Source organism: Solea solea, chromosome 16 (assembly GCF_958295425.1).
Source record: "Solea solea chromosome 16, fSolSol10.1, whole genome shotgun sequence".
Taxonomy (NCBI): Eukaryota; Metazoa; Chordata; class Actinopteri; order Pleuronectiformes; family Soleidae; genus Solea; species Solea solea.
Genome location: NC_081149.1, coordinates 9,570,547 through 9,595,399, shown reverse-complemented (window position 1 = coordinate 9,595,399; position 24,853 = coordinate 9,570,547). Strand labels below are relative to the sequence as shown.

General features: G+C 42.3%; 1 protein-coding gene across 1 annotated transcript in view; it reads right to left on the bottom strand.

Moving 5' to 3' along the window:
- The window catches only part of plcl5 (phospholipase C like 5), a 100,578-nt gene that overhangs the window by 23,615 nt on the left and 52,110 nt on the right, over window positions 1-24,853 (bottom strand). Inside the window, 1 exon segment of the mRNA XM_058653216.1 lies at window positions 4,450-6,936. Coding sequence (XP_058509199.1) covers window positions 4,450-6,936 — 2,487 coding nt within the window.

Here is a 24,853-nt window from a genome sequence, read left to right as displayed (position 1 = left end):
ATAGAAAGCTGGACACAGGCTTTATCTCTGAGCTCATGACGAGCTTTATCCACCTTAGAAAATATACAGTGATTTCTGTATTCTAGTTGTTTATGATTTAACTGTAAACTGTATTATTATTGTCAATCATCCATCCAGTATCTTCACAGCTTATACTTATATAATGATAAAGCGGGAAAAACAGGAGGTGATCTCAGCAGACACTGGTCAACATAGTTGAACTCACATTTAATGGACAATTTATTGTTTCTAATCGACCTAAGGAAGCCATAGTACCTAAAAGGAAAACCAACGCAAATGCGTAAGAAAATAAACATAACTCTTAATGTAAAAGGTACACATAACCTCACACTTTGCATTGTAAACTAGTCAGTAATACTCCCCCCACCAACTCCTCACTGACCAAATCAACTTGATGACTTGATTGAGTGTAGCATCACCACGTTCAACAGCAGTCTATCAGCCTCAACTCAATTTAATTTGGACTATGCTGCCCGTGTCACTTCTCTCCCTCCGGCTCACTCTTCACCTTTGCTGACCCAGTTTCCAGTCCAACTGTGCGGATTCACAGTCTGCTGCTCCAGCAACACGGCGACTGTCTCTCAGAGTATTCCATTCCTCTGCCAAGAATGGCATTTTAAGCATTTTGTCTTCATAGCAACACATCAGTTTGGTCGGTTAAGGGACAGCGAGGAAAAAAAGTGTGAGGAAAAAAATGGTGTGAGAGAAAAGGAAAGGGACAGTGAAAGAGAAGCAGCGCAAGCAGGAGCTGAGACTGAACTGCAAAAACATAAGAAGAGTACGTGCGATAAGGGGTAGTGGAGGGTAATGGAACAGAGCATGAAAGAGATTAAGAGATGAAAAATGAGGAAAGAACATGAGTATCATTACTAAAAATGACACTGATACCAATACTGCTTATCAATACAGATACTTGGTGATGTTGTGAGGAATACCTTTACAGAGGACGCCTAAAAGCAGAGATACAGTGGGTGGAGAGCTACTTTCTCACATCTACACTAGAGGGCAGACCTTCTGTCTGCACAGTGAAAACTGCAGTTCTATTAGCAACAGCAGTAACATTAGCTTTGCCTTGTTTTGCAAGGATGCTAGTGTTACCCCGTTTACTTGCAAATACACGTTTATATATAATGCTAAATTTAGACTTTTGAGCACTTTTCTGCCATGACAGATGGAGAGTAAACAACCACATGGACTCGCTTGATGTCTAGACTGTAAGTCTTGAACTGAACAGATTTTCAGTTTCCATTTCAACCTTTGCCCCCAAGTCTGAATGAATATCCACATTTCAAATAAAACCAGACAGCCTAGTCCAGACGCTGATTGATACTTGTTTATCAACATATATCACTTAATATTCTAGGTATCAATTAAATACCAGTCCATCCATCCATTTTCTACCGCTTGATCCTCCACATGAGGAGTGCCCTATGTCAGTCCAGCTGACATAGGGGTTAAAGGCAGGGTACACCCCTGTGTGTACCCATCCACTCTCATAGCTACGTCCAATTTAGAGTGTCCAATTTGCCTAATCTGGACTGTGGGAGGAAAGCGGAGAACCCGGAGAAAACCCATGCACACACGGGGAGTAACCTGCAAACTCCATGCAGAAAGGCCCTTATACTGACCCTTGTTTCTTGCTGCAAAGGCAAGAGTGCTAACCACTACACTAACCTTGTGGCCCTCAATTTAATATCTTTTTTTTTTATTCCCATCCCTGAACATGACTAAGGAAATAAAGGAAAGAGAACAAGCCACTGCTGGTTGTAAATCATTCCACACACTGTGCAGTGTGGGAACCAGCTGTCTCTGCAGGCTACACCACGCTCTACCTGAGAGGATGGGGTGACACTGTGGGGGCCGACCTTCCTGCAGATCAGGAGATAGGCCGGGGGACACAGTCCGCATCTGTATGCTGAACCTCACCTACACCTCCGGGCCATGGAGAAACACACAACAATGGTGAAAGGAGAAGAGCTCTCGGGCTTTGGATTGAACAACCAGTGTGTGGCGATGACCGTGTGTGAACTGTAAGCATGTATGGGCTTATGTCTCAGTGTGGTCTAAGCTGAAGTTATTAGCATTCATTATGCCTTGTATAATTGCACGCATGTGTGGAAGGGACCACATGCTTAAATGTTTTTCAATAATTGTCATGCTATAAAAGCCACACTGTTTCAAGCCATGGTGTTACAAAAGCCAATGAGAGGCTTGTGTTTTTAATTACTCCTTCCCCCTCTTTCCTCCCCCTGTAGCATTCCCAAATGAGAGCTCTGTGTCCATGTACAACACTGCTTTTGTTTCTTTATGTCCCCTCCCTCTCTCTTTCTCTCTTTCTGATTTGTATCTGTGTTACTCTCTCCTCTGCCTCACTCTCTTCAGCATTGAGTGGTGGTCAATGGGCCTGTGATGGCACACTCACATTTCAGCAAATAAAAAGTAATTCCAGGTGGGCAGCTCTCCTCCTGCCCCAACAACATTTCACAAGGGGCAGGAAATTGCTTTATTTAAGTCTCCCATAGAAATAATTGATTTGCTGCCCAGATTCATGTGAAGTATGACAACCTATCATATCTGCCCTCTATTTAATGTCCATGGATGTCCCCAGTGTTTAAAATGGTCAAAGAGACATCTCTTTCTAGTTATTCAAAGTGGGCCACCTGGAAGCTTTGCTGATCAAGGATAAAAGGAATCTTAGAAGTGCTTGAAAGAGTCGTGTATCTGCAGTAATGTGCGTGCATGTCTTGCTTAAGTTGTTAGGACAAATTCTGGCTCAACAAAAACACTGTGAGGACACACAAAAGACGTGTCTCTCTCACGCTGATATTTAAAGTTGGCTTCCAGACGCTTACAGACTGATTGCCACCTTGCAAGTTGCTGGCCACCGGCCCTCTTGTTCCCCTCCGTGGAGCCATGGCAACAGGCTCCACACAACTGGGCTCTCTGCAAGGCATTGACATCTGTGTACGTTTCACATTTAAAAGGCTAAGGCCTTATTCCGCCTGTGTCCTTTTTTAAGGCCTTCCTCTCAACTTCACCTCTCATTTATTTCAACAACTTTTATCTTTGCTTTTCAAAAAGACACATTTCCATTTCAAACCTGAGGATGGGGTGGTTTGGCGACAGGGCTTTTGATCAGGTTAATTCAATTATCTGTCAATCCACTGACATTGTTCTATGAAGGCCAGATGATTCAAAGCCACAATATTTAAATATGACTCTGACACAGGCCTTACCTGTGACTACTTCCACTTAAACTTTGGTTGACTTTTAGTTTTATAAAAGTTAAGAGGTACTGTATATGATTTGTCTGCAGATTCAACACTTGATGATGAATGAATGTTATCATCAGAACACAAACACATTTCTTTACATATGGGGCATTGGAGATGAAAATGATGTTTGCTTTCAGAACACGCCTGTTTCTACAACTTAGAAATGCACGACAACATGCCACACAATCACATCTGTGCATATTTATTTCGACCTGGCCTTTTGTTTGCTGTGCCATTAGACAGGAATTTATGACCTTGACAAATAAAACAGTGTGGAACACGAACTTAATATCTTTAGGCACCAACATTTCATGTTTGCTCTTGTTAAGCCTCTATGCGTCCTTATTCAGGGACTCATAAGCACATTAAAACAAACACAATTTTGACAATTATTTCCTGAGTAGAAAGTTTACAGGGTACATGACAAGATTATTTATATTGTGAAAAAAACTCAGTAAAAATCAGCACTAAGCTTCCCACTCAAAACTGACAGCCACAAATACAACGCATGATGTGTTAAAGGCTCACTGGCTCTTCCCGTGTTGTAATTTGTAGGGTGAGCAAATAGCAAAACGTTTGGACCCTTGCTTCAGTCATCACAGCAAAATAAGAAACTGCACTGAAAGACTTCAACTCGTAATCAGCCAAACATACTCCATGGTTACTAATCTTCATTTGAGGAGTTTTCAAGTCATGCACTAAGTGCCTAGCAACCTAGTCCTTTCCCCTGAGCAGTAATTGTACCTCATTAATGATTACACTTTTCATAAACCTTGTAATTGTCACTTCATTGCTGTTCTGTTCAATAAATTAATAAAGAACAATTAGCGCCAAGCCCCTCTCCACTATGGCAAATGTAATGAGTCTGATGAGAAACACTTCCATCAGTTTGAAAACAAAACATAGTGCCATTTAAATTGGTGCAAAAGGCTTATTTTACATTAGAACTTAGAAGTTTTGGATCACAAACACACCAATAAAAGAGTGATCTGTGACAAGTTGTACACCACACCACAAAAATATGGAAAAAGACAGCAATGAAGAAATAAGGTGTCAGTAATTCTGAACACAAGGGGAGTCCCATCTACCTAACCCAGTGCGACTCAAATAAATATCAGCAGTAGTTTTGTCACATACATCTGTAAAACCTTACCTGCACATTCTCTCGAAGGTCTGTGGCCTCCCTCAGGGGCTGAGTGGATGCTCTAAACAGCTCGTCTACTACTTTGATCCCTGTGGTCTTGGTGGTGGTGTACTCTCGGGCCTTCCTACCCTTTCTGACAGACAGTCCCCTCTTATGTGCCTTTCCTCCACCCCGCCTGTTGGTGATGGCTACATGGACGAACAAGGTGGTATTGAGTAGGAACTCTCCTGTAAGAGATTGTAGGGGAACATGTCTATAGCCTGGCTGTAGGCACTCAAATGGGATGGTGTACTGCCCAATGAACTCATCTCCAATGTAGTCATCATCGAGCACCACAAAGCGCAGTACTGCTAATTCTGGTAAGTTGATCTGGAATTCAAAACTTTCATCAAAAATAGGATTGTCGCCATTCTGGGACACAGTCTTGGTTCTTTGCTCAGCACAGTCAGCTGGGATGCCATGGATCTCCACATATATGTAGGGCTCCACCACATCACCCTTAGCAGCAGAGCCACGAGGTTTGGGCAGATTCTGCCCACTGATGACCTTGATGTGAAGAAGCTGTGCAGAAACCCCTGGCAGGGAGTCCCGTGCATTGGCACTGAAGTAGGACACCTCCTCTCTCATAATGGCTGGCCGCAAAACATACCCACAGTTTCCATTCTGCCTGAACCAGCCAAGGTTGAGATCCATCATCAAGCCTGGGGTTTGGTAGTTCATGGCCACAATCTGGCAGCCACACTTCCAGAAATCCTGCGGGTTCATGTTACTGGCATCAATTCTCATAGGTGTGGGATAAACCCTTGAGAGAAAGCGCTTGTTGTAACAGACAAATTCCTCTGGGAACTCATTGGCAAACCTGTTTGCATCTACCTCATTGAAAGAGCAAATCTCCCAGTGTTTTTGGTCCCTTTTAGAGAACTCAAAGTCCCTGAACTGTATTGATTTGCAGAGAGAAACAAGATCAGAGATCTCCCTGCACAGTCTGAGTCTCTTGAAGCCTAAGCCATTTAGTTGGTCCTTCTCATCAGATCCGAATCTTCGGGACATTTCCAAACCCTCCTCTTCATCTGTCACATCTCCCTCAGGATCTACGCAATTGGGTGGAAGCTTCTTACCCTTAAGGAGGATTTTTCCTTTGAGTTTCTCAGGGGAAGGTAGATAATTTTCCTCTTTGTTTGGGGGATTCACATACAGCTTGTCGCCAAGAATCTTTTTTATATGTTGTGCCATGACCCTCTGCTGTGGGATGCAGCAGTGGGTCACCACACAGAGAATCAGGGGATACTCAGAGCTCTCAAAAGCATATTGGTTTATAATGTCAAGGACTTTAGAGAAAGCTAGCTGTGATGCAACAGAACTACCCACATATACCACTGGCTCATTATCAGGGCCATCCCAAACAATGACCTCAATGCTGCGACAGCCCATCTTCAGAGCTCGAATGTAGCTGCTGATGTCTGACGAACCCCAGAAATGGTCTTCCAGAAGGGAGGCATTATGTGAGGAGTTGATGTAGTAGTGGGACAGAGGCTGGGTCATATCCTGGCACACACGTTTGTGCTGTGGGTCAAAGATGTGGCATTCAGAGGAGAGGAGGTAGTGTGTAAAGCCGTCAATGGAGAGGTATCCCCTTTCCCTACCTTCAGCGGATGGCTCAAACTTATGAACAATATCACTGCACATGTCCTCCGTTACACCTTCTACACCCTGCTCCACCTCTACAAATAACATTAAATCTTTGCTGTCCAGATACTCCTTATTACTGGAGAACTGCACCAGTAGAAAGAAAATTTCTGGCCGTGTGCAGAGCTCACAATAGGCCTCCACAAAGGTGTCCATGTTTATTGCCTCTCCATATTGGTCTTTAGCTTTCTGGAGTTCCTTGAACTTCAACTCTATCCTTGACTCTTTCATTCCAGGGTTGAGCCCCTTGATTATCTGGGTGGCCCTAAACAAATCTATGTGCCCTTCCTTTTCTGAATCTGCTAGCTCAAACACTGAGCCAATCCATGATGTTCGTAGACTTGGTTGGCTGGGCTCCGCCATGTCAACAGTGTGCCGGCCATAAGACACCAAATACCGCAGGCCCATCACCCAGGTGCTGACAACATCTGCAGTACTGGCAACAAGGTCTAATGACTCATAGTTATCCCCATAGATGATTGAGAAGGCGCACTCATCAGGGAACTGGTCTGAGAGACCATTGCTGCGCAAAACAGGAGTTTTCTTTCCCAAACGGACCTCCTTAATGCTCTTGATCTCCAGTTTGGCCTTCTCTGAGTCTTTCTTGGATGGCTCCCAGCGGAGCCAGTGCATATCTGGGTCCAGCAGGAAGTATCGGTTGTACATGCGTGAGTTGGAGCGCACCTTCTTCATCTCACAACCCTCCATCATGAAGGCCATGCAAGCAGCTGTGCTGTTGATCTTCCTGTCACTTGGCATTGTGCTGAAAGACACCGTCTTTTTCCTCACCTGCCTCTGTTTGGAACCATCCTGGGGAAACAAAATGGGATGGGGGAGGGTAGAGAAATATTTCTTGATTAGACTCTGAATTAAGGAAAACAGTATTGAGAACAATGTCAATGTAGGAAAAAGTGAAGAGATCAAAGACAGCGTTTGACCTTTCATTACAGTGGAGCTTTTCACCAAAATATTAAATCTGAACATTTAAATGTAACCTCAAAGGTAAACAGATTAAAAAAATGAATTAATCTTTGATGGGGTTTCTTTGTAACATTGCTTTAAAAAAGGTTACCTATGTATTATCATTATATAATTATCATTAGCATTACATTGGTGGATGGGCAGGTGAAGTCTTCTTTGACATTTAAATGTTTAAATGGTAGAATCTATGTTTATTTCTCGTAATATATTCATGGCAGGCCATTGACCTTAGAGATAATTACATGCCCACTTAAAATGCACAATGACTTATCTGATTATTCTGCTCATATTTAAAATAGCATAACATCCTGTGTGGACTGCTAAGGTGTTTCTTTGAGACTAATCATAGTACAGCATGATGTCTGTTCCTTTTTACAGGACTGTATCAATATGGCACAAAACTAAAAATGCTGTCCTGGCTGAAGTCACAATGTTTATATCTCTCATTCAAAGTTAGGAACCTTAAAATTTAAAACTTAAAAACAATTGTTGGAGAATATTCATCCTGTGGGTAACCTCATGTGTGCAACATACTTTGATAAACTACCATTTCCAAAGTTAGTGCAATGTTTGTTGATACACTGAGCTGGTTAAAGTAGTAAAGCTGATGCTCCAAACACCACCTGCCATGACATGGCTGAACCTTTGCAGGTATTTAGTTGGTAAGCCTAGCTGGCAGAAAGCAGACAGGCAGTGTTGCCCTATTTACACATGGAACAGTGGTAAGCTACATAGCATGAATGTAGATGACCTGGTTTGGGGCTTGGAAAATGGGCTTGTTGATTGCATTCCACATACAGCAGAGGAATAGAATTGAATCTAACCCTTTCCACAAATTAGTGCTACACATAAAAGATTCTAGAGACAAAGCATTTGAGATTGTCATTGATGAAACTGGGGCAGAAGACAAATTCTCTTTGTGAAAGCAAATATTATGGTGGCAATGGTGACATGATGCCAATGGTAATGATTAATTACTTGCAACAACTTGATTACTTAATATGTAAAATGTGACTAAAAGCCACTTCATGTTGTTCTACACCTTTTGATCTTAGTTAAGTTTCAAAGAACAGAATGCTATAAAGTGTAAAGAGCCCCCAGGGCTATGGAGGAGTGATTATGTCTTCCCTCAAGACAGAGATTGCCTGTACAGGTCTGATGGATCACCCCAGAGCATGGTTGAACACTAGCCACACTGAAACACCTCAGGGCCATCGATCTTCCCCCTGACGGTCAGAGGCAGATGACGCCTTGTACCTCATCACAATTAATGAGCACCACTTGATGCAAAGCTGAAGCGATGACACAATCATCACTCTCTTGTTTTGCCCTTGTTTTACGACCTCTATCTCTTTTCTCCAGTCAGTATCATAATTTCCATGTAACAAAATCCACACCCACGTAATTCCTCAAAAATGAATGTGGATGAAAATACCTTCAGGGAAATTTTTTGTCAGTGACTTTACTGATCTTACACCAGATGGTGTGTGATGCTTAATGATGCTGGGACCCCCTAGGTCAAAATGGTGCCTGGTTCACTCCTGTCTGGCTACTGAGTGTCTCTCCCCTAGTCTCTCACTCCCTCCTGTCGACAAATTGTGAAAAAATAAAATAGCAATAACCTACAACCCAGATGTGGCACAAATTATTACTATCGGTGCGACACAGACTGTATATAAAAATGAATGTAGTTTTCCAGTTTGAAAAGTGAAGCCCAGGAAGCAGGATAGAAGTAGTAGTTAGCCACCGGTGGAAAAATAATTTAATTTGAATGGAAGTCTATGGATAGATTTGCCAACTTCTTGCTTTATTTAACATCAGTAAACATTTTCCTGAGGAGTTAAGGGTGCCTAGTTTTAGGTCTTTGTCAAAAGCACATAATGTCCATTTTTAAATTAGATGATAAAGCATTTAACATAATGAATGGATGGTCAAAATGTCAACAATGTCAAGGCTTTGAAATTTTGTTTTGCAACCATCTATGGTTTTAACCATTTTATGAAAGACCAAAAAGACAGTTGGTCTGTCCTCCAGTTTGCAAAAATTAAAAATTGACCACAAAGTCAATGGTCAAACTGCAGACTGAGCAAGTGGCGGGAGGCAACTCTGTTCAGGTATAATTATTTCCAGACCTTTCTCAGGAAAGTGGAGGCCACAGAGGGTCAAAAGGTGTAAGGGGTGACCTTATGTCTCATTAACATGCTGCTACAATTAGCTGGACAGCCAGGCAAGAAGACAACATGCTGTTATCCCCAGCCACTCAATCACAACCAACCAGGCGAATGCTCAGGCTCATTTCACACACTGTTGAAATTTAAATGCAAACCCATAAAACTAGTGACCTAGAGATAATGAATTTATTACTTGGCAGGCCAGTGATATTTCAATATATTAATGATTTTTTTTTAATTACTGTCTGCATTTTCCTATATGTACTCAAAACGTGTCTTTGGTTGCTCTTGTAATAGTTTCACAGCCCCTGGTGTCTGTCCTTATAAAGATGTCCTGTTTGTGTGTGTGTGTGTGTGTGTGTGCGTGGCTGCCTGATGCAGCAGTGATATGAGGGTATTTTGGAAATCCTCCACACTTCATCCAACCCCTTTTCCTGTAGTGATACTAGCTGTTGCCTGGAGCCAGAGTCAAACACTCCCTGATGGAATGATGAAGCTGCTGGGGCTGTGGAAAGGCTGTGAGAAGAGTCACCCAACTTCCCCTGAAGGGCAGCGGTGCATGTCACACACTCTCTCCCTCCCATCACTGCCTGATGCTGGGCAACATAAGCGGTGGAGGACTTAACTCTAGGGAAGCAATTAATGGAACATGAGCTCTCAGGTTGCCTGTTACACTGCAGTGCTCCACTGAGTGGAGCAGGTAAAAACAGCAGTACTTTAAAATGGCACAGTTGGACATAACTGACCACTCCTTTCATACACATATTTCTGTAATCATGACATTTCCAATGACATGACTATATCATCTCTAAAATAAGTCATTACATTTGCTTGGATTTCCTGTGTTGCCCAAATCTGATATATAATAACCTCCATAACCTTTTTAGGATGTTTTCTGGCATTAACACCGGTAGTCCTCGTGAAGACCAAAACCTGGTCCAAATGAGGCAGAACCTCCTTTCCGGGTAACGGAGTAACAAAAAGATTATTTGTTCAGCCCTGTTGCTGAGCTGCTCAACCTGTTTTTGAAAACATGGAGGATGACTCTTTCCACCGAACAGCTTCCTGTGGGACCCTGGACCTATGGCCTCTTTCACTTCCGTGGCCTACTTCCTCCTCATCCAACCAAACCTCCAACCATCCCACCTCTATGTCACAACCTGGCTGCCTGCCACTCTGCTATCAACTCTCAAAGGGTCTGAAAAAAGTAAGTCAAGTACGCCTCAGTTGCTCTCACCCACGGAGCTAATGTGTCATTTGTGTGTGCAATGCAAATCGGTGAATAAGGCAACATGGGACCATGGGTAATGGGGAGTGAAGACGAGCAGGAGCAGATCCCACTCGATGACGTACCCTCCAAAATGTGAGTCAGTGTATGCGTGTTGTGTTTGAGTACGTGAGTGCTGGAGGATTGCAGGATCAGTGTCATGCTGGCAGAACATGCTGGCAGACAGCTTGTCACTGCAAAACCACATCAAGTGAACATACTGACATGACAATACTTAGAAATCTGACCACAAAAACATGTGCCTGGTGTGCACATATTTAATGGTATTTGATATTTCCCTTCCCAACCCTTCTTTGAGGAGCTCTGGCAGAGGGGGTGCACGTTCAGCCAAAGGCTCCTTTGTACCAACTGTCATTAAATAACAGTATGAACTGTTATTATATGGTATTATATATTTATGGTTCTATATGGTTGATGGATATGTATTTTTACCTTGCATCATATAGAATATTACCATGCATTCATTTTATCTTGTACTCATGATCTATTATTGTATTAATATATATTATTGATTTCTTCATCCATCTATCATTATTCAGCTGTTGCAACAGAAGTAATATTCGCTTAGGGGTATTAATATTCTATTCTATTCTGATAAAATAAAAAAAACTTTTAAAATATTACCATACCAATTTCACAGTTCTGTGTCACTACCTCATGACTCCTCATTATGCCAGACTTGCTGTACAGTGATACTGCCATAATTGTTGGCCATGCATTGCATACCTTATCTCGACTTACCCTGCAATTCCCACCACTAATATATCCATCATGGCATAATCAAAATCAATATTCCTATGAATGTTAGTGGTAGCGCAGAGGTAGCACAATCATTGTCATTATTCTAATAATTTGATTGATAATTAGGGCTCGAGCACTCACACAGTGGAGCGAGGACCTATTGGAATAACTGCATTTTCTTCAGAAAGGAGCACATTTCTGAGGCACTAAACGTTGGTGAAAACAGAGAAAAATTGGCACACAAATCAGAACTGTCAAAACTGTTTATAAAATAAGGAGGATACTTAAAAGTGGTGCAAAATAAAACCTTTCAAATTCAAAGGGGCGGGGCCACAGCAACCATCAAAATCTTGGCGAATTTCACCAGAAAGTACGATGTGGCCCGTAATTTTACCGTACATTGACTGATCTGCTTCAAACATGAGACAAAAGACCCAGCCAGAAAACATCAGCATGTGAAAGCGAGTCAAGGGCATAGCGCCACCTACTGGCAGAACAGTGGCTGTGAGGGCCCATACAATGCTGCTTGCAGCTTTCTTTATCATAGTTGGTACCTTCTGGATGAAGGAGAGGACATGAGTTCTCTGACTTTTGCCCAGAGGGATTCTATAACTCAGTGAGCCTCAGTCTACATGAGGATGATGCACGTGGGATGGCACCATCAGAACACACAACCTCCCACCTCGCTCATCTCCAAAAGTCGAGGCTGCCCACCACAACCCTAAGGCACCACAGAGCCTCATCCTTCCTGCATCCAAGATGGTTACTCAAGCTGACATCTGAATTCTGCCACACACAGCTTAGGGAAGATGTTATTCAGCCTCTAAGAGAATCCACCACAAGCGCAAGGGAGAGAAAGGCTGAGAAAAAGAGGGGTAAAGTTGTGAAGATTGAGTATATTGAAGAAAGTATGCTAGAAGGAGCAAATGATAGAAAATGAGAGAGGGTAAGTGTAATGAGCTTAGTCTTAAACCAATTTGCTTGGATGTTTCAGCAATGCTATGCAACCTTATTGCCAATAAAGCCAATTAAATCAAAATGGAAAAGTAAATGTACATAAGGGAAAGAGAGATGAGGAGTAAATAAGATGTCAGTGACATTCTGCCTTGGCATCACAGCATTGTTATCTGCCCTGCCAATAAAGTATCTTCAAAGGGAATATATGAGTCAAAGGAGGGATGGATGGAGAGAATTAAGAGACAAGTGAGAGAGAAGTCAGCACTGTCATCATGTGTCACTATAACCTCTTTTGTGGTCGAATGCTTGAATTCTCACAGAAGACGTCTGCGCTGCACAACGTGCAAACTCATCGCAGCATTTCAGAGCGACGTTTGCAGAACACAAACATAAGGTGTAAATAGGCGTCAAAATTGAAGGTCCCCGGAGGAAAAGTGAGATGTGTGAATTGACTACACGCAGTTTACATTCTCATCCAGGTGTTACATTGTGCCCAGCAGTTGCTGGGCCTCAAAAAGCTCCAGCTTTTCTATTCACACTCTTTCTGTACTCAAATAAGCAGAGGAAATCCCTCAAAGAACACAGCACAAACCAAAGAGGACCAAACACTCTCACTAATTACTAGCCCACAGATACAGAGAGGGGGTCAATGCTATTGAGCTGTGGAACCACAGGAAACAGCAAAAGAAGTGGTACTGTCAAACTTAGATACTTCATGACACAAAGCATTTGGGTTCAAGTCCATTTATTTTCACTATCAGTCAGGAAACCTTTAGGTACATTCATACCTCCCTGTGTTCCCCGCACATTTGAATGCACAAATGCATATAAACTTGCACACCATCGGCAAATTCTCCTGTGGTTTCTTTATCAAACTAACCTCATCCTCCCCAGCTGCTTTTCTCTTGCTTTCCATAACCTTGCATCACCAATGGGGCCAATTATTTCCTGCAGAACCTATTTTCATACGCTACGTTCAGGTGAGTGTGCATATGTGTGGGCATATGTGCAAGCTTGTTGCTAACAGATTGGGACAAAATGGGTCAAAAAGGGTCAAAGGGAGCCTTTTTGAAATTTCCTCATAGTTTTCCGCTGTCAATCTCGGCCACGAGTCAATCTGAGTGATTGTGTTCCTATCAGGTCATGCTGGTAAATCTGTAGAAGCCGCGTTAAATAATCACAAAATAATCCCTGTATATGGAAAAGAGTGGGGTTGTTTGTCCCTTGATTCTCGAAAAAACCTCCTGCCAAATCTCCACTGTTTCCCCTGCTTTAATGAAGGCTGCTTGAAGGTTCTTTCATTAGCACACATTCAGGATCTTCATCTTACGCCTCCTAAGAGAGGGCAGGGTTCAGTTCTAACTCGGGGAACCATTCATCCAAAAACACATGTACCCAGCACTCATCTACTGCTGTCAGATGAAAATCTTAAAAGAATAAAAACTGCAGTCGGGACAGTGGTGGTTGGACAAAATATCGGGCAAAAAATATATATTTATGGACGTTTTATATAACTAACCCAAGCACCATCAGCTAACCTTAACCAGCACAACTTAATGCCTAACCCTTAACCAAGCCCAAACCCATAGACCTAAACCCCTTAGAATTGTCTAGTAAGACAAAATGGCCCCACAAATGTCCTCACAAAGATAGACATGAAGACACACACACACACACACACACACAAAGCTCCTCTACCCAACAAAAATATATCAATGTAAAACGCATAAATGAATAGAACAGAGAAAGAGTTATAAAAAACAGGCTGAAACTCTGCTGTATATGATAGTCATAGGATGTTGCAGTGGCGCCAGCTCACTCCTGATTGAATTTCACAGCACGTGGACAGCTGCGTTGCCTTCCAATTCAAATAAAATAATTTTAGTCAATAAAAATTTGAGTTGCGGGGTTCTTATCTGTCAGTGGCCTTATGCTAACAAACCGATCGCCCCATGCCAAGCCTCTCACAGCCATCACTGCTGGAGGCACTCCTGAAGCCCCATCAGATATAACTGTTTAATACTCCACCATGGTCTTCATTGCTTTAATTAAACGGTGTTGTCTCATCTTAATGCATTCCTCTCATTAAATTCATTACCACTGCGTTTTCTCATTTCCCGAAAATGGCTTTCAGCCACAGGCACCGGATCTTGAGTGTGTTTGCCAGAGATATGGAGGATGTGAGGAACGAAAGTGTGTTTGCCAAACCGATGACTAGTGGAAGGATTATCGTTGACACTGGCACATCAACACCGGGGTCAGTCATGTCATCAGTCCACCCTTTTGCTTGTCCTTTCAGTCTCTCACTTATTGCTTGCTTCCCCCTGTTTGCCTCTCTCACTCACCGTTAAACTCCAACATCTCTCATCTCCTGCAATCATTTATTCTTTCCCTTTCTCTCTGTCTTTCTTTAAAATATGCCTTCATACCGAAGACATAAAAAAGACATTAGATTGATACTGGGAAATAATTAAGGTCAGACTAGCAGTGTGCTGAATGTTTCCACTCTGTGGGAAATGATCTATCACTTCCTCAATAACACCTGACAGATGCAGCTGTTTTGAACCTGCACACAATTGAATGGTGTGTCTGAGTATCAGCCACAACAAAAAGAGAAGCCGGGGGATTTAACACACACACAGACATGTATAGGACGTGGAAATTTGACCATCATCTTTGGTTTCTTCTCGAAATGACTGGCCGAAAGCTCACTTTCAACAAGAAACACTGCAGTGGCTCTAACATTCATTGCCAACAACCTCAAGATGAATGTGTGTCTTAGTATTGCGCCTGAAAGGAAGCCCCCATCGCTGCCAAAAATGAAGTCAACGAAGAGGAAATGAGCGTGTTACCCCAGGTCTTGCATTTCTACTAATGTCGATTGGTGCCAAAAGTCGATTAAAACCACAGTGTGTTGCAGAATCATTTGACTCACTGGTCAAAATTCTGTTTAATCCTGGGATTACATTTTTTGGACCAGGGGTAATGGGATATTCTTGACTTTTATGAAACAACAGCACACCAAAATATAATAGGGAACTGCATTATCTGTGCAGTGCAAGAGAAACATAATGCAGTCTTCTCAGCCCCAGAAATATAAGATACTATTCATGAACCTGTTATGGGATTTGCAAGTCTGAGCATGAAGGTTCTTTGGCTATAAATAAAATCAGTACAGGATACAACTTTGCAGGAGCCTAATTGCTGGCTGTTTGTTGAACTGCATGCACCGACATCCTCTGGTCTTCACTTCTTCAATGTGGCTGCACAGGCTTAACCTTGACTGCCAACGTCTGCAATGCAGCGAATGACGGGGAGATACGTGTGCCCCCACCTGCCACCAGAATGCTGTGCTGCTGCAGTACAGGACAGTACTGATACACTGCTCTCCCCCTCCTCCACGCTGCCTACACCTCACCGTTTTTTTTTTGTTTTTTTGTTTTTTAAAACGCCTCTGCACAGCTCCCTCAATGGGACCAGAAAGAGAGGGAGATAAAGGGGGAGCAGCATCCTGCATGGTCCTTTGACAGATGCGCCTCGTGCTATTGACGGATCACACAAACACAAATACTCACACAAAAATGAAAAAATGAAAATGTACCAAATAGAATTTCTTGAAGTCGAAATAACACATCCAGATAAAGAGATTTGGTGTCGAATTACTACTGCAACTATGAATTTAGGTGGATTCAGGACGGCCTGGGTACTTTGCACATGCTCTTCATCTTCCACCCCGTGGCTTTGACCCGGAAGACACTAAATTTAAACTCCGTCAGCTTAAAGAATTCAATATTTTAAAGTTAATGGGGGGCGCTCAAAATGCTAACAACTAGCTCTCAGCTATAGTCATTTTGGTCTGTGATGAATTAGGTCAACCACGAAATGCCTAATACTAACAAACTGCAAATTGGGAGGGGGGGGGGGGGGGGGGTATTGCCACCGAGTGTAGCAGAGGTAAACACACTTTATTCCATAATCAATTAAAATCACAGTAGTCCAAATAAAGGCATAGTCGAGGGACTTAACTGTGCAGGTCTTTTCAGGTGTACATAGAAGAATAATTCACAAGCGGTCAAACAATAATCAACGCCTACAAATACTGAGTCACAATCCAAAAATGAGTTTCAGTTTTTTTGCTTCCATGCCTCCTTGTGTTCACCTACACACACGCTACTACAGTGTGAAACCCACATCTTTTTGTGGGGGTACACACCTGCCTCTTTGTGCACCACACTCTGTCCAAAACGCCCACAGCGCATGTATTTCAGACATCCAGAGCCGAGAGGCTTCATAGACGCTGGAGTGGAGCAACAGAAGAGGGGCTCTAAATTTGGCATGTGTTTATTGACGTCCACTCACCTGTGTAGGTGCAGAGAACAGCGTGTGGGTAGATGAGCAGGCGAGCTTACTATAGATGCCTTTGGTTAAGGTATTTGTTTTCTTTTTTAAAACCCGTCTCTGCTCAGCGGTTGGTAAAAATAAGACTACATCCCTGAGCAGGTTTTGATCAATGATGCATTTTCTCTCTGACACATTCCACGCCTGTGTCCATGAAGCCCACTCAGCTCTATAAATAATCCCAGTGAGTCCGATCCTTGGCTCGGCTTCTTCTGTCTCGTCAAGAGGTTAGAAAACCGACTCGTGGGCTGTTTCAGTGCCAGTGGAGACAAAAAAAACTCAACTCTGCCATGGTATTGTTTATCTTTGATCTGTATGAAGAATCTTTCTTCCACAGCTCAGTCCCTCGCCATATCCATTTCATAATTATTCACATTTAATTGGCTATTGTATTATAGAAGTATTCTGTTTCGTGCCGTGAATGTTTAACATTACCTTTAAAATTGTATCAACTTTTCAGCGAGAGAAACAGATTGTGAAAGGTGAGTTAGTGCAAGTACTCCTGTTGTTGGAGTTATGTTTATTTCAGTATATCCACTTCAAAGTTCTGCCCAACTGCATTTCACAAAGATTTTAAGTATGTGCACTGAAATGCGTTCTTTACAAAAATAAGGTTTAAAAATTGTGCTCCCTAAATAGCTAAGAATATATAGAAAAATGCGGCTTTCGTGCTTTGATGCCATTCATGCATCAGTGATAATCGCCTAATTATTTAATAGACAATAACACAGGGCTATTTTGCACAGTGAGCTCTTATGGATGTAAGATTTTAATCATGTGTTATTACCACACATGTGGATTTGACCACTTTTTACTTATAGCGGAGTAACTATAAGTAATAGATGCTTAGTGTGTGTATAAGCAAAACTGGGAAAGCGATTAACAACTATTTCTTTAGCTTCTTTCCACAAGTATTGGAGGCAAATGTAGAACATGGAAGAAAGTGGGTGTGTTTGTTTAAACGCACAATGAAGGGAGGGTGAAGGACACAGGAACAGGAGTGGCTCAATGTGCCCACTTTGCAGAGAATCTCTGGGTGAAGGTGACCTTAGTGTTTGCCTGGAAAGCCTGGCTGGCGCAGCTGCAGTGAGGAGAATCAGGTCTATCTCTTGCACTGGTCTGGTGGTCTGCTAATGATGGACTGGCAGAGGAATAACATGGGTGAAAAACTGGGGGTCTCTTGTATGAGGAATAAAGAAGGCAGTTGGCATGCCGGGAAAGAACAGGGAGAACGCAGAATCCTATTTTTAGGTCTCGTCTCACTCTCTTTTTTTTTTTTTACAGAGTAGAGGGGGAGTGAGGATTCCCTGGGAGAGGAGGGAACAGCAAGGAGAGGAGGTGAATCTGATAAGGATGTGTTAGAAAGCCACACTGACAGGCCTTGATACGGGTTGACCCATTTTCAAACAAAAAGCCAAGAGCACCATGTTAAATATGAACTCAGTTCTCCAGCGTAAGCTGTGTTCTTGTTGCTAAAGGTCACTTGAAGGTGACAAATCCAGAAGAAGATCCAGGAGCAGTGGAAATACTGTCGTGAATGTATGGCGTCCTTTACAGAGTTAACCTCTGTGCGCTCCTAATCTAAAGCAAGGTCTGCACAGTGTCACCTGTGGCCAGCTTCAATTATCATGCTTCCCCTTTTGTACTGACCATATTGTTATTCTCAGCATGTGGTGATGCAAGGGGTTCAATACAATCATCACGTACTATACATGTGAGGCAACATGATCTACAAATACCTAGAAGAAAAACAACTGTTTACAGCAAGGATGCATGTTTTTGCATTAAGAGGCACATTAAGTGATTTTGGACACTTCTTATGCTTATAAGACGGCTACTGAAGAACTAAGAACAAAGCAGGGCCACTATTCATCTTTTCTTTACTGAGAGAAAAATTATAAATTGTAAATGAGTTAAGCTAAGGTTAGCTCACTATCTGTATGCATTCAGTGTCACCCTAGACAAGCTCCAAGACAAACCTAAACAAAGTGATTGAAAGCAGATCCCTCATGCTAAAATAAGTCAGAACCTAACCCCCCATCTAGGTGAAGCTCCTTGACCATCTGGTGGTACTTCACTGTGTTTCAGTGGTTGCCTTTGGCTTTACCGGGATGTGGGGGTTCAATCTGCTTCCTGTCTCGGCCACAGTCTTCCCCAGACTGCAATCAATTTCTAATTTAATAACCAGAAAAACATGTTAACTTGACTTCATGGGGTCTTGTTTTGGAAAATAAGTATTTTAGTTGCATGTTTCATTGTCTCATGGGATGGGCCTTCCAAGCAATAATATCACTCAGGCACATGAGAGCTAGTGGAAGTCATGCAGGGCTGGCAGTATGTTGAGCTATGCATTCAAGGGACCTTACTTTATTTTTAATTTAATTTAATTTTCGATTGTTTTGTTCGAACAATCGAACAAAATCAATCTCAAACAAACATTAAAGTTTATTTGTAACGGAGTTGTAAGAGACAGTAAGAAACCTCTCCACCATCACACTTCCCTATGAAGATCTAGACAGTGAAATCCGCATCAGTGGGAGGAAGCACCTATAATGAGTTTGATAAGTGAGTGAGGCACTGCTAGGCTATTTTTGGTCCTGTGTAGTGTTATCTCTTCATGTGGTTGACTTTACAGCTCCCTGTGGAGCTCAGCAAACCTTGTAAGCCTTCTGGCAGCAGCTGCAGAAGCAGTAGTTCAGTCAGAAGAAACACAGCACTGTTTAAGGGAGGACCTGACAGGGCTTAGCCCTCAACCGCCACTATTAACACCATCTTTGGGGAACTATAAGACCTTGTTTGTCAAAGATTACCTTGAGGACAAGTTTTGCCCCTACTACCATCACTTCCCAGCATTCACTGCACCGTTATCCACCAGTATTTCTGTGTCTGAATCTGCAGAGATGGAATGTGAAATCCAAGGCAGCACATTAACATAGACGGAGGCCTTACTTTTATTTCAAAGGTAGAAATTGTGCCCAAAGTCAAAACATTACTCGCATCTCTGCAAGAACAAAGACGATGTGTTTTTATTGGGCTTTCATTAATTATGAGGAGATGAAAGAAGTACATGTTGTTACATAAAATGTTACTCCTTATGTGTCCTTAAAAAATGGGAAAAAAACATCCTGTGCGGAGTAGCTGAAGGTGTGGGTGTGTGTGTGGGTGTAACAAGGACACAGAGGGAAGAACCAGGGTCAGTACAGGACTTGGGGGAACACTGGATGGAGGGGGGGCTGTTGAGGTCAGTGGATTGTAATGATGCAGAGAAACACAAACACAACACAACAAATCCTGCTCAGTTATGACTCAGAACAATTCTGACCGTGTTTGCTCACTTCAACATCGGAAGACAATTCTTTGGAAAAGAAAAACACAATGTGTGCTGTATGGTGAAGGAAACTCCTTTGTGAGCTTGAAAAATCTATACCCTTACAATTCAGACGCTTCTTTTGGGGTTGGTAATCACTCTGCAGTATTTGAGGATGGTTCACTAACTGGCAGTCAGGATTGTTGCAGAGCCCTCGTCTCTTCATCCTTTCTGCATCTCACCCATGACCTTCCTTCCTTCTGTTGACACTTTGTGCTCAGAACTAAACAGACACATTTGATGGAAGCTCATCCACAGTGCTGCTAAATATAACCATGACCATACTACTTTTTTTTTTGTTGTGTCTCTCTGCGTGCACTGTTTAATGAGAGTTGTGTGATTACCGGTTTCTTGGTGCAGGTGGAAGCTCCCTTCCACTTCCTGTACAAAGGGCTTATTGTGATTTAACATGCTACATCCGGCATCTGTGAGCAACCAGGCTGATTTACTACACTCATTACAGGCAACACCAGCTCTGCCCTGCTTCAACGTGCAGGCTTAGTGTGCAGGAGGGAATTTAACAGTATAGTAACACTGCAGCAAGGTGATAATAATACTACACCAAGTTTTACTACACAGTGGTAGTGAACTTGCAGAGGAAATATGTTAGGTCTTCTTCCAGTGCTTGGATCTCTGTTATTCCCAATCTTTTTCTGAGTGAGTCCTCGGATCTAATCACGAAAACCACATTCAGAGGTGGCTCGAGGATGCAATGTAATCCAGGACTGATTGGAGACCACCTCCTCAGTAATTAGTAACACTAATTAGCACTCACCAAAACAGCATTAATGATTGTCACATGATTTCTTTTTTTCCTAATGGTTCAAATCTCATGTAACAGCAACACAAGTAGAGATATGTTTCACTCTGCTTTGCTCATCTCTTTTTTCTTTCTCTCTCCATCGCCCGGTCCTTGGCACAGACACATGTCTACAGTCAGACTCATTAAAATCATAATTTTGTCCACACAAACACTCGTGACGTCAGCGTGTGAGGGCATGGGAACCCAGATCGGATCACATGCGGTCCCAGGAGACGCATCCAGGATACATTTTAATGCCAGTCATACTTGATGGATGTTAATACCAGGTCTGAACAGGGCTTTATAGTAGCTCCACCATCTCACCTGAATATGATCTGTTCTGGTTTTGAATAACAAAATGGTGCCGACAAAACCGCTAAAAACGAGGTTTCAAAATGGCAGTTCACAAACCTCTGAGTGACGTCACAGCTGCTGAGAGGAAGTCAGTGTGGTGTGTAAACAGACTTTACCGCATGCACGCTGCACAGACTCAGCAACTAATCTGATCAAACGTGAGGACGAAAAAGGACAAACATCCATCTGCATAATCCTATACAAGATTTTCATCGGCGAGCAAACATTGTATTCAAGCACTGATCTGGGAACAGAAAAGCAGTCAACAAAACAAACATATACATAGTGTATATTTGTGTTATATACATCTTCACCACACGGTAGCAGCGGTACTGGAATCAGAAGTGATACCACAGCGACCACACCCTTACCAACGCCGCATCTTGTCAGATTTCAGTTAACTGTGTTTGAACCAAGATAATGATCAACAACAGCAAATATCTGGAGTTTGAAAAAAATAAAAAAATATATGAAATTCATGAGAAGTGACCTTTCCTCAAGGAGGCTGGGCAAGGCTACACCCAGCTTTTTATTTTATTCACAGACCTGTCTGTGACAGATAACAGAGACATTATATGAACAGGAAACAAGACCTACAAATACAGGAAGCCTCTCCTTTCTGCGTGTTGTCGACACATCAATTAAATGATAATGTCACAAATAGATGGCAGATTCTGAAATGATTCGCTGGGCTAATGGGGTTCAGCGCATAGCAGAACTCATCAGGTGATGAATGAAAAAGCTTTCATACATAATCACAGCGTAGGTATGTTGACAGGCAGCGGGGATGGCACGGCAAATGATTCATCTCACCGTGACAAGAAATGTCAAACAAGAGAGATTTTAAAGCACATTTTGGAAGTTAAAAAAAAGAAAAAAAAAGTTGGGACGACTTGATCAGATATGCTCATTAGGAGCGTCTTTTATTTGGGAGTTCCACTCCTCCACAGTCGGCGAGGTCTTGCAAATGGCAGGGAGCCCTGAATCTCGCCTGTCAATGCCTTACATCACAAGAGCCAGTACAATATACAGTACACAGTAAGTGGCCATGGAGAAGCAGAAATGTTAAATAGAAAGGGGGTGAAGAAAGCACGAAAGTGGCCCGATCTGCTTTCCTCCGTCAAGAGACGAGAGGCCTTTTCCGATAAAGCTTTTGTTGTTTCTCTGTAAAAGAAGCTTAGCCTTCATACAGCTATTCAGCGTAAAAGCTTAAGAGCTTACATGTTCTGTGCAGGCCAGAAGACCACCGGCATCCTTGCAAAAATGATTTTAAACTGGACTCACCTTCAGTCCAGTTTCTCACCTCTGTTTGTAGCATTGTTTGTATGCTGCGTCCTTCATTTGTGTCAAAGGGCTCTGTCGAGCAATACTATCAGACCTGACCGAGGGAGCGTTTGTGTGTGTAAGTGCAGATGGGGGCAAGAAGTGTTTATGCCATCAGACTGCTGAACAAACTGCCTTCCTGATGTGTTTTCAGTCCTTCTCCAACCTGTTTGCCGTCGTCTCACGTGACGAGGACAATGTTGCTGTTGCCTTCACCTGTCCGGCCATAAAACTAATCACTTCAAGTGTGCAACGTAGGCGTCTAAACACTGTTATACTGAGAAACAAAGAGAGTCGTGTAGTTTCACAGACCATCGTTCATAAGCATGCAGTCTTTTGAAAAAAAACAACAACTCATTTTCCACCTACAGTTCATCCTCAACTCTTCAATCATGTCTTATAAAGTACAGTGTCACCGTTTTAAAAGGTGTTGCTTCAGTCAATTCTTTTGTAAATTCAGACATTCACAGATGGAATGACTAATGCTACTAATAATGATAGCTCTGTTTTCCTGTTTTATTTCTTTATTTAATAAGAAAAAACCTAAATGACTGTATATTATTTGTTTTCCCAGCCAGGAGCTAGAATGTCAACAGTAGCAGATGGTGAGAGGCTCGGCTCTGAAAGTTTTCATGAGGGACTCTGCTATATATTACAGTAGATGTAATATTATATTTGGAGAAGAAAAAAAAAAAGTTAATCAGACAGCAAATCGAAGTAGACGATAAGCACTGAAGCATAAACTCGCTAAATCTGCCATATGCCGCTTTGTCATTATATACTGCAGGTTCAGGAGAGTCGCTAATTCAATGTATAAAGCACAGAGCTACTGTGTGTGGTCTGACATCAGATCAAGTCCACCTGTTAAACCCAAAGGGTTTTATATATGAAACACTTGTTGCTCTGAAAATGTAATTGAATTTTGATGGAGCAGCAACATAGAGGTCGTCCTCTGAACACTGAGCACATGGAACGTGGCCATTTCCTGATATATTTTCACATTTGAAGCCAAATCTAATAATAATAATAAAAAAGAATCCTATCAGATTGAACCGATCGCTGCAACTTAACAAACAAACACCGCAGCTGTCAGTGACGACAGCAGCTGTGAGCGACGACAATATTATAATTCTCTTCACTATTGAGTGTCTATTCCACAGAGAGTGGAGAATGAGGGAGTGATGAGTCAACTGAACATGCCGTTGCCACTGGCAACCACTATTGGCACAAGCCTGTAACACTTAATTGTCACTAATATGTTTTTCTCAGATCAGTGACCAGGCAAATATTACAAAGCCTCTTTGAGTATTATGTGATTGTTGATTTATAATTTCTAAATAAGCCACTGACATATTAGTTTATTAATTATGTTTTTTTTTTGTATTATTCTATAGGCAGCTTTATTTTTACAGCTTCATTTGTTCAATCATTAGTCCTCCAATAGATTTTTCACAGCTTGGTTTAATGTCTTCAACCTTATTTACAGGAAGCTCGCTGCGTATCGGTGCATCGACACACACAACAGTGCTGCACGTATTGACCAGGCTGACAGAGACGGCAGGTAAGGTTTGCAGAGATGCATTGCCTTGACTTTCCAGGGAGCTCCAGCCACTGCCTTCCACTCAAAAGGTGCAGAAATCCCAAGATCAAAACCAATCGAGCCTAAAAGTCATGCGTTCCATGTGGCAATAAACCACAAATAATGATGCGGCCATGTGGAGTTAGGAGGAACATGGGGAGTAAGGGAAGCACATCATGGATCCATAAGGGCAGGGGACTATTCTTGATTTAACTGGACATTTTTGTTTACATGATAGTGCTGTAAGTTTAATTATCCACTCCAACTGTGATTGTGGACTTGTGTGAGGGCTGCTACAGATTATCTTGATTATCCGTCTCTCCGTTTATCTGGTCGTAACTTTGGAATCCTGGAAGTATGTGTCCCTCCAACAGTCGTACTGTATTCATTAATTTCAGCTGCAGAGAGAGAACTGTACAAAGAGGTTAACGGAGTGGCCCGGGTTGCCTAGCAACTCGGCAATGCCTTTCATTTGTTAATTTACACTCAAAGAAGGTGAGCGCATCAACGATGAAGAGAGGGACCGACTTCAATCTGACACAGAAAAAGACAAGCATACGGCTGCAGACAGGAAATTTGAAATGATACACTGGAGACAATACCTCAAATACCTCAAAGCACTCCCCACCTCAACCTGTGCTACTTCTTTTTTTAAATAGATTTTTATTTCATCCTTATTTAACCGGGTATAAGTCTCAAGAAGATTAATAAACCATAGCTTCAGGGACAGAACTGATATTTGCTTCAGGGAAACATACTGTATATC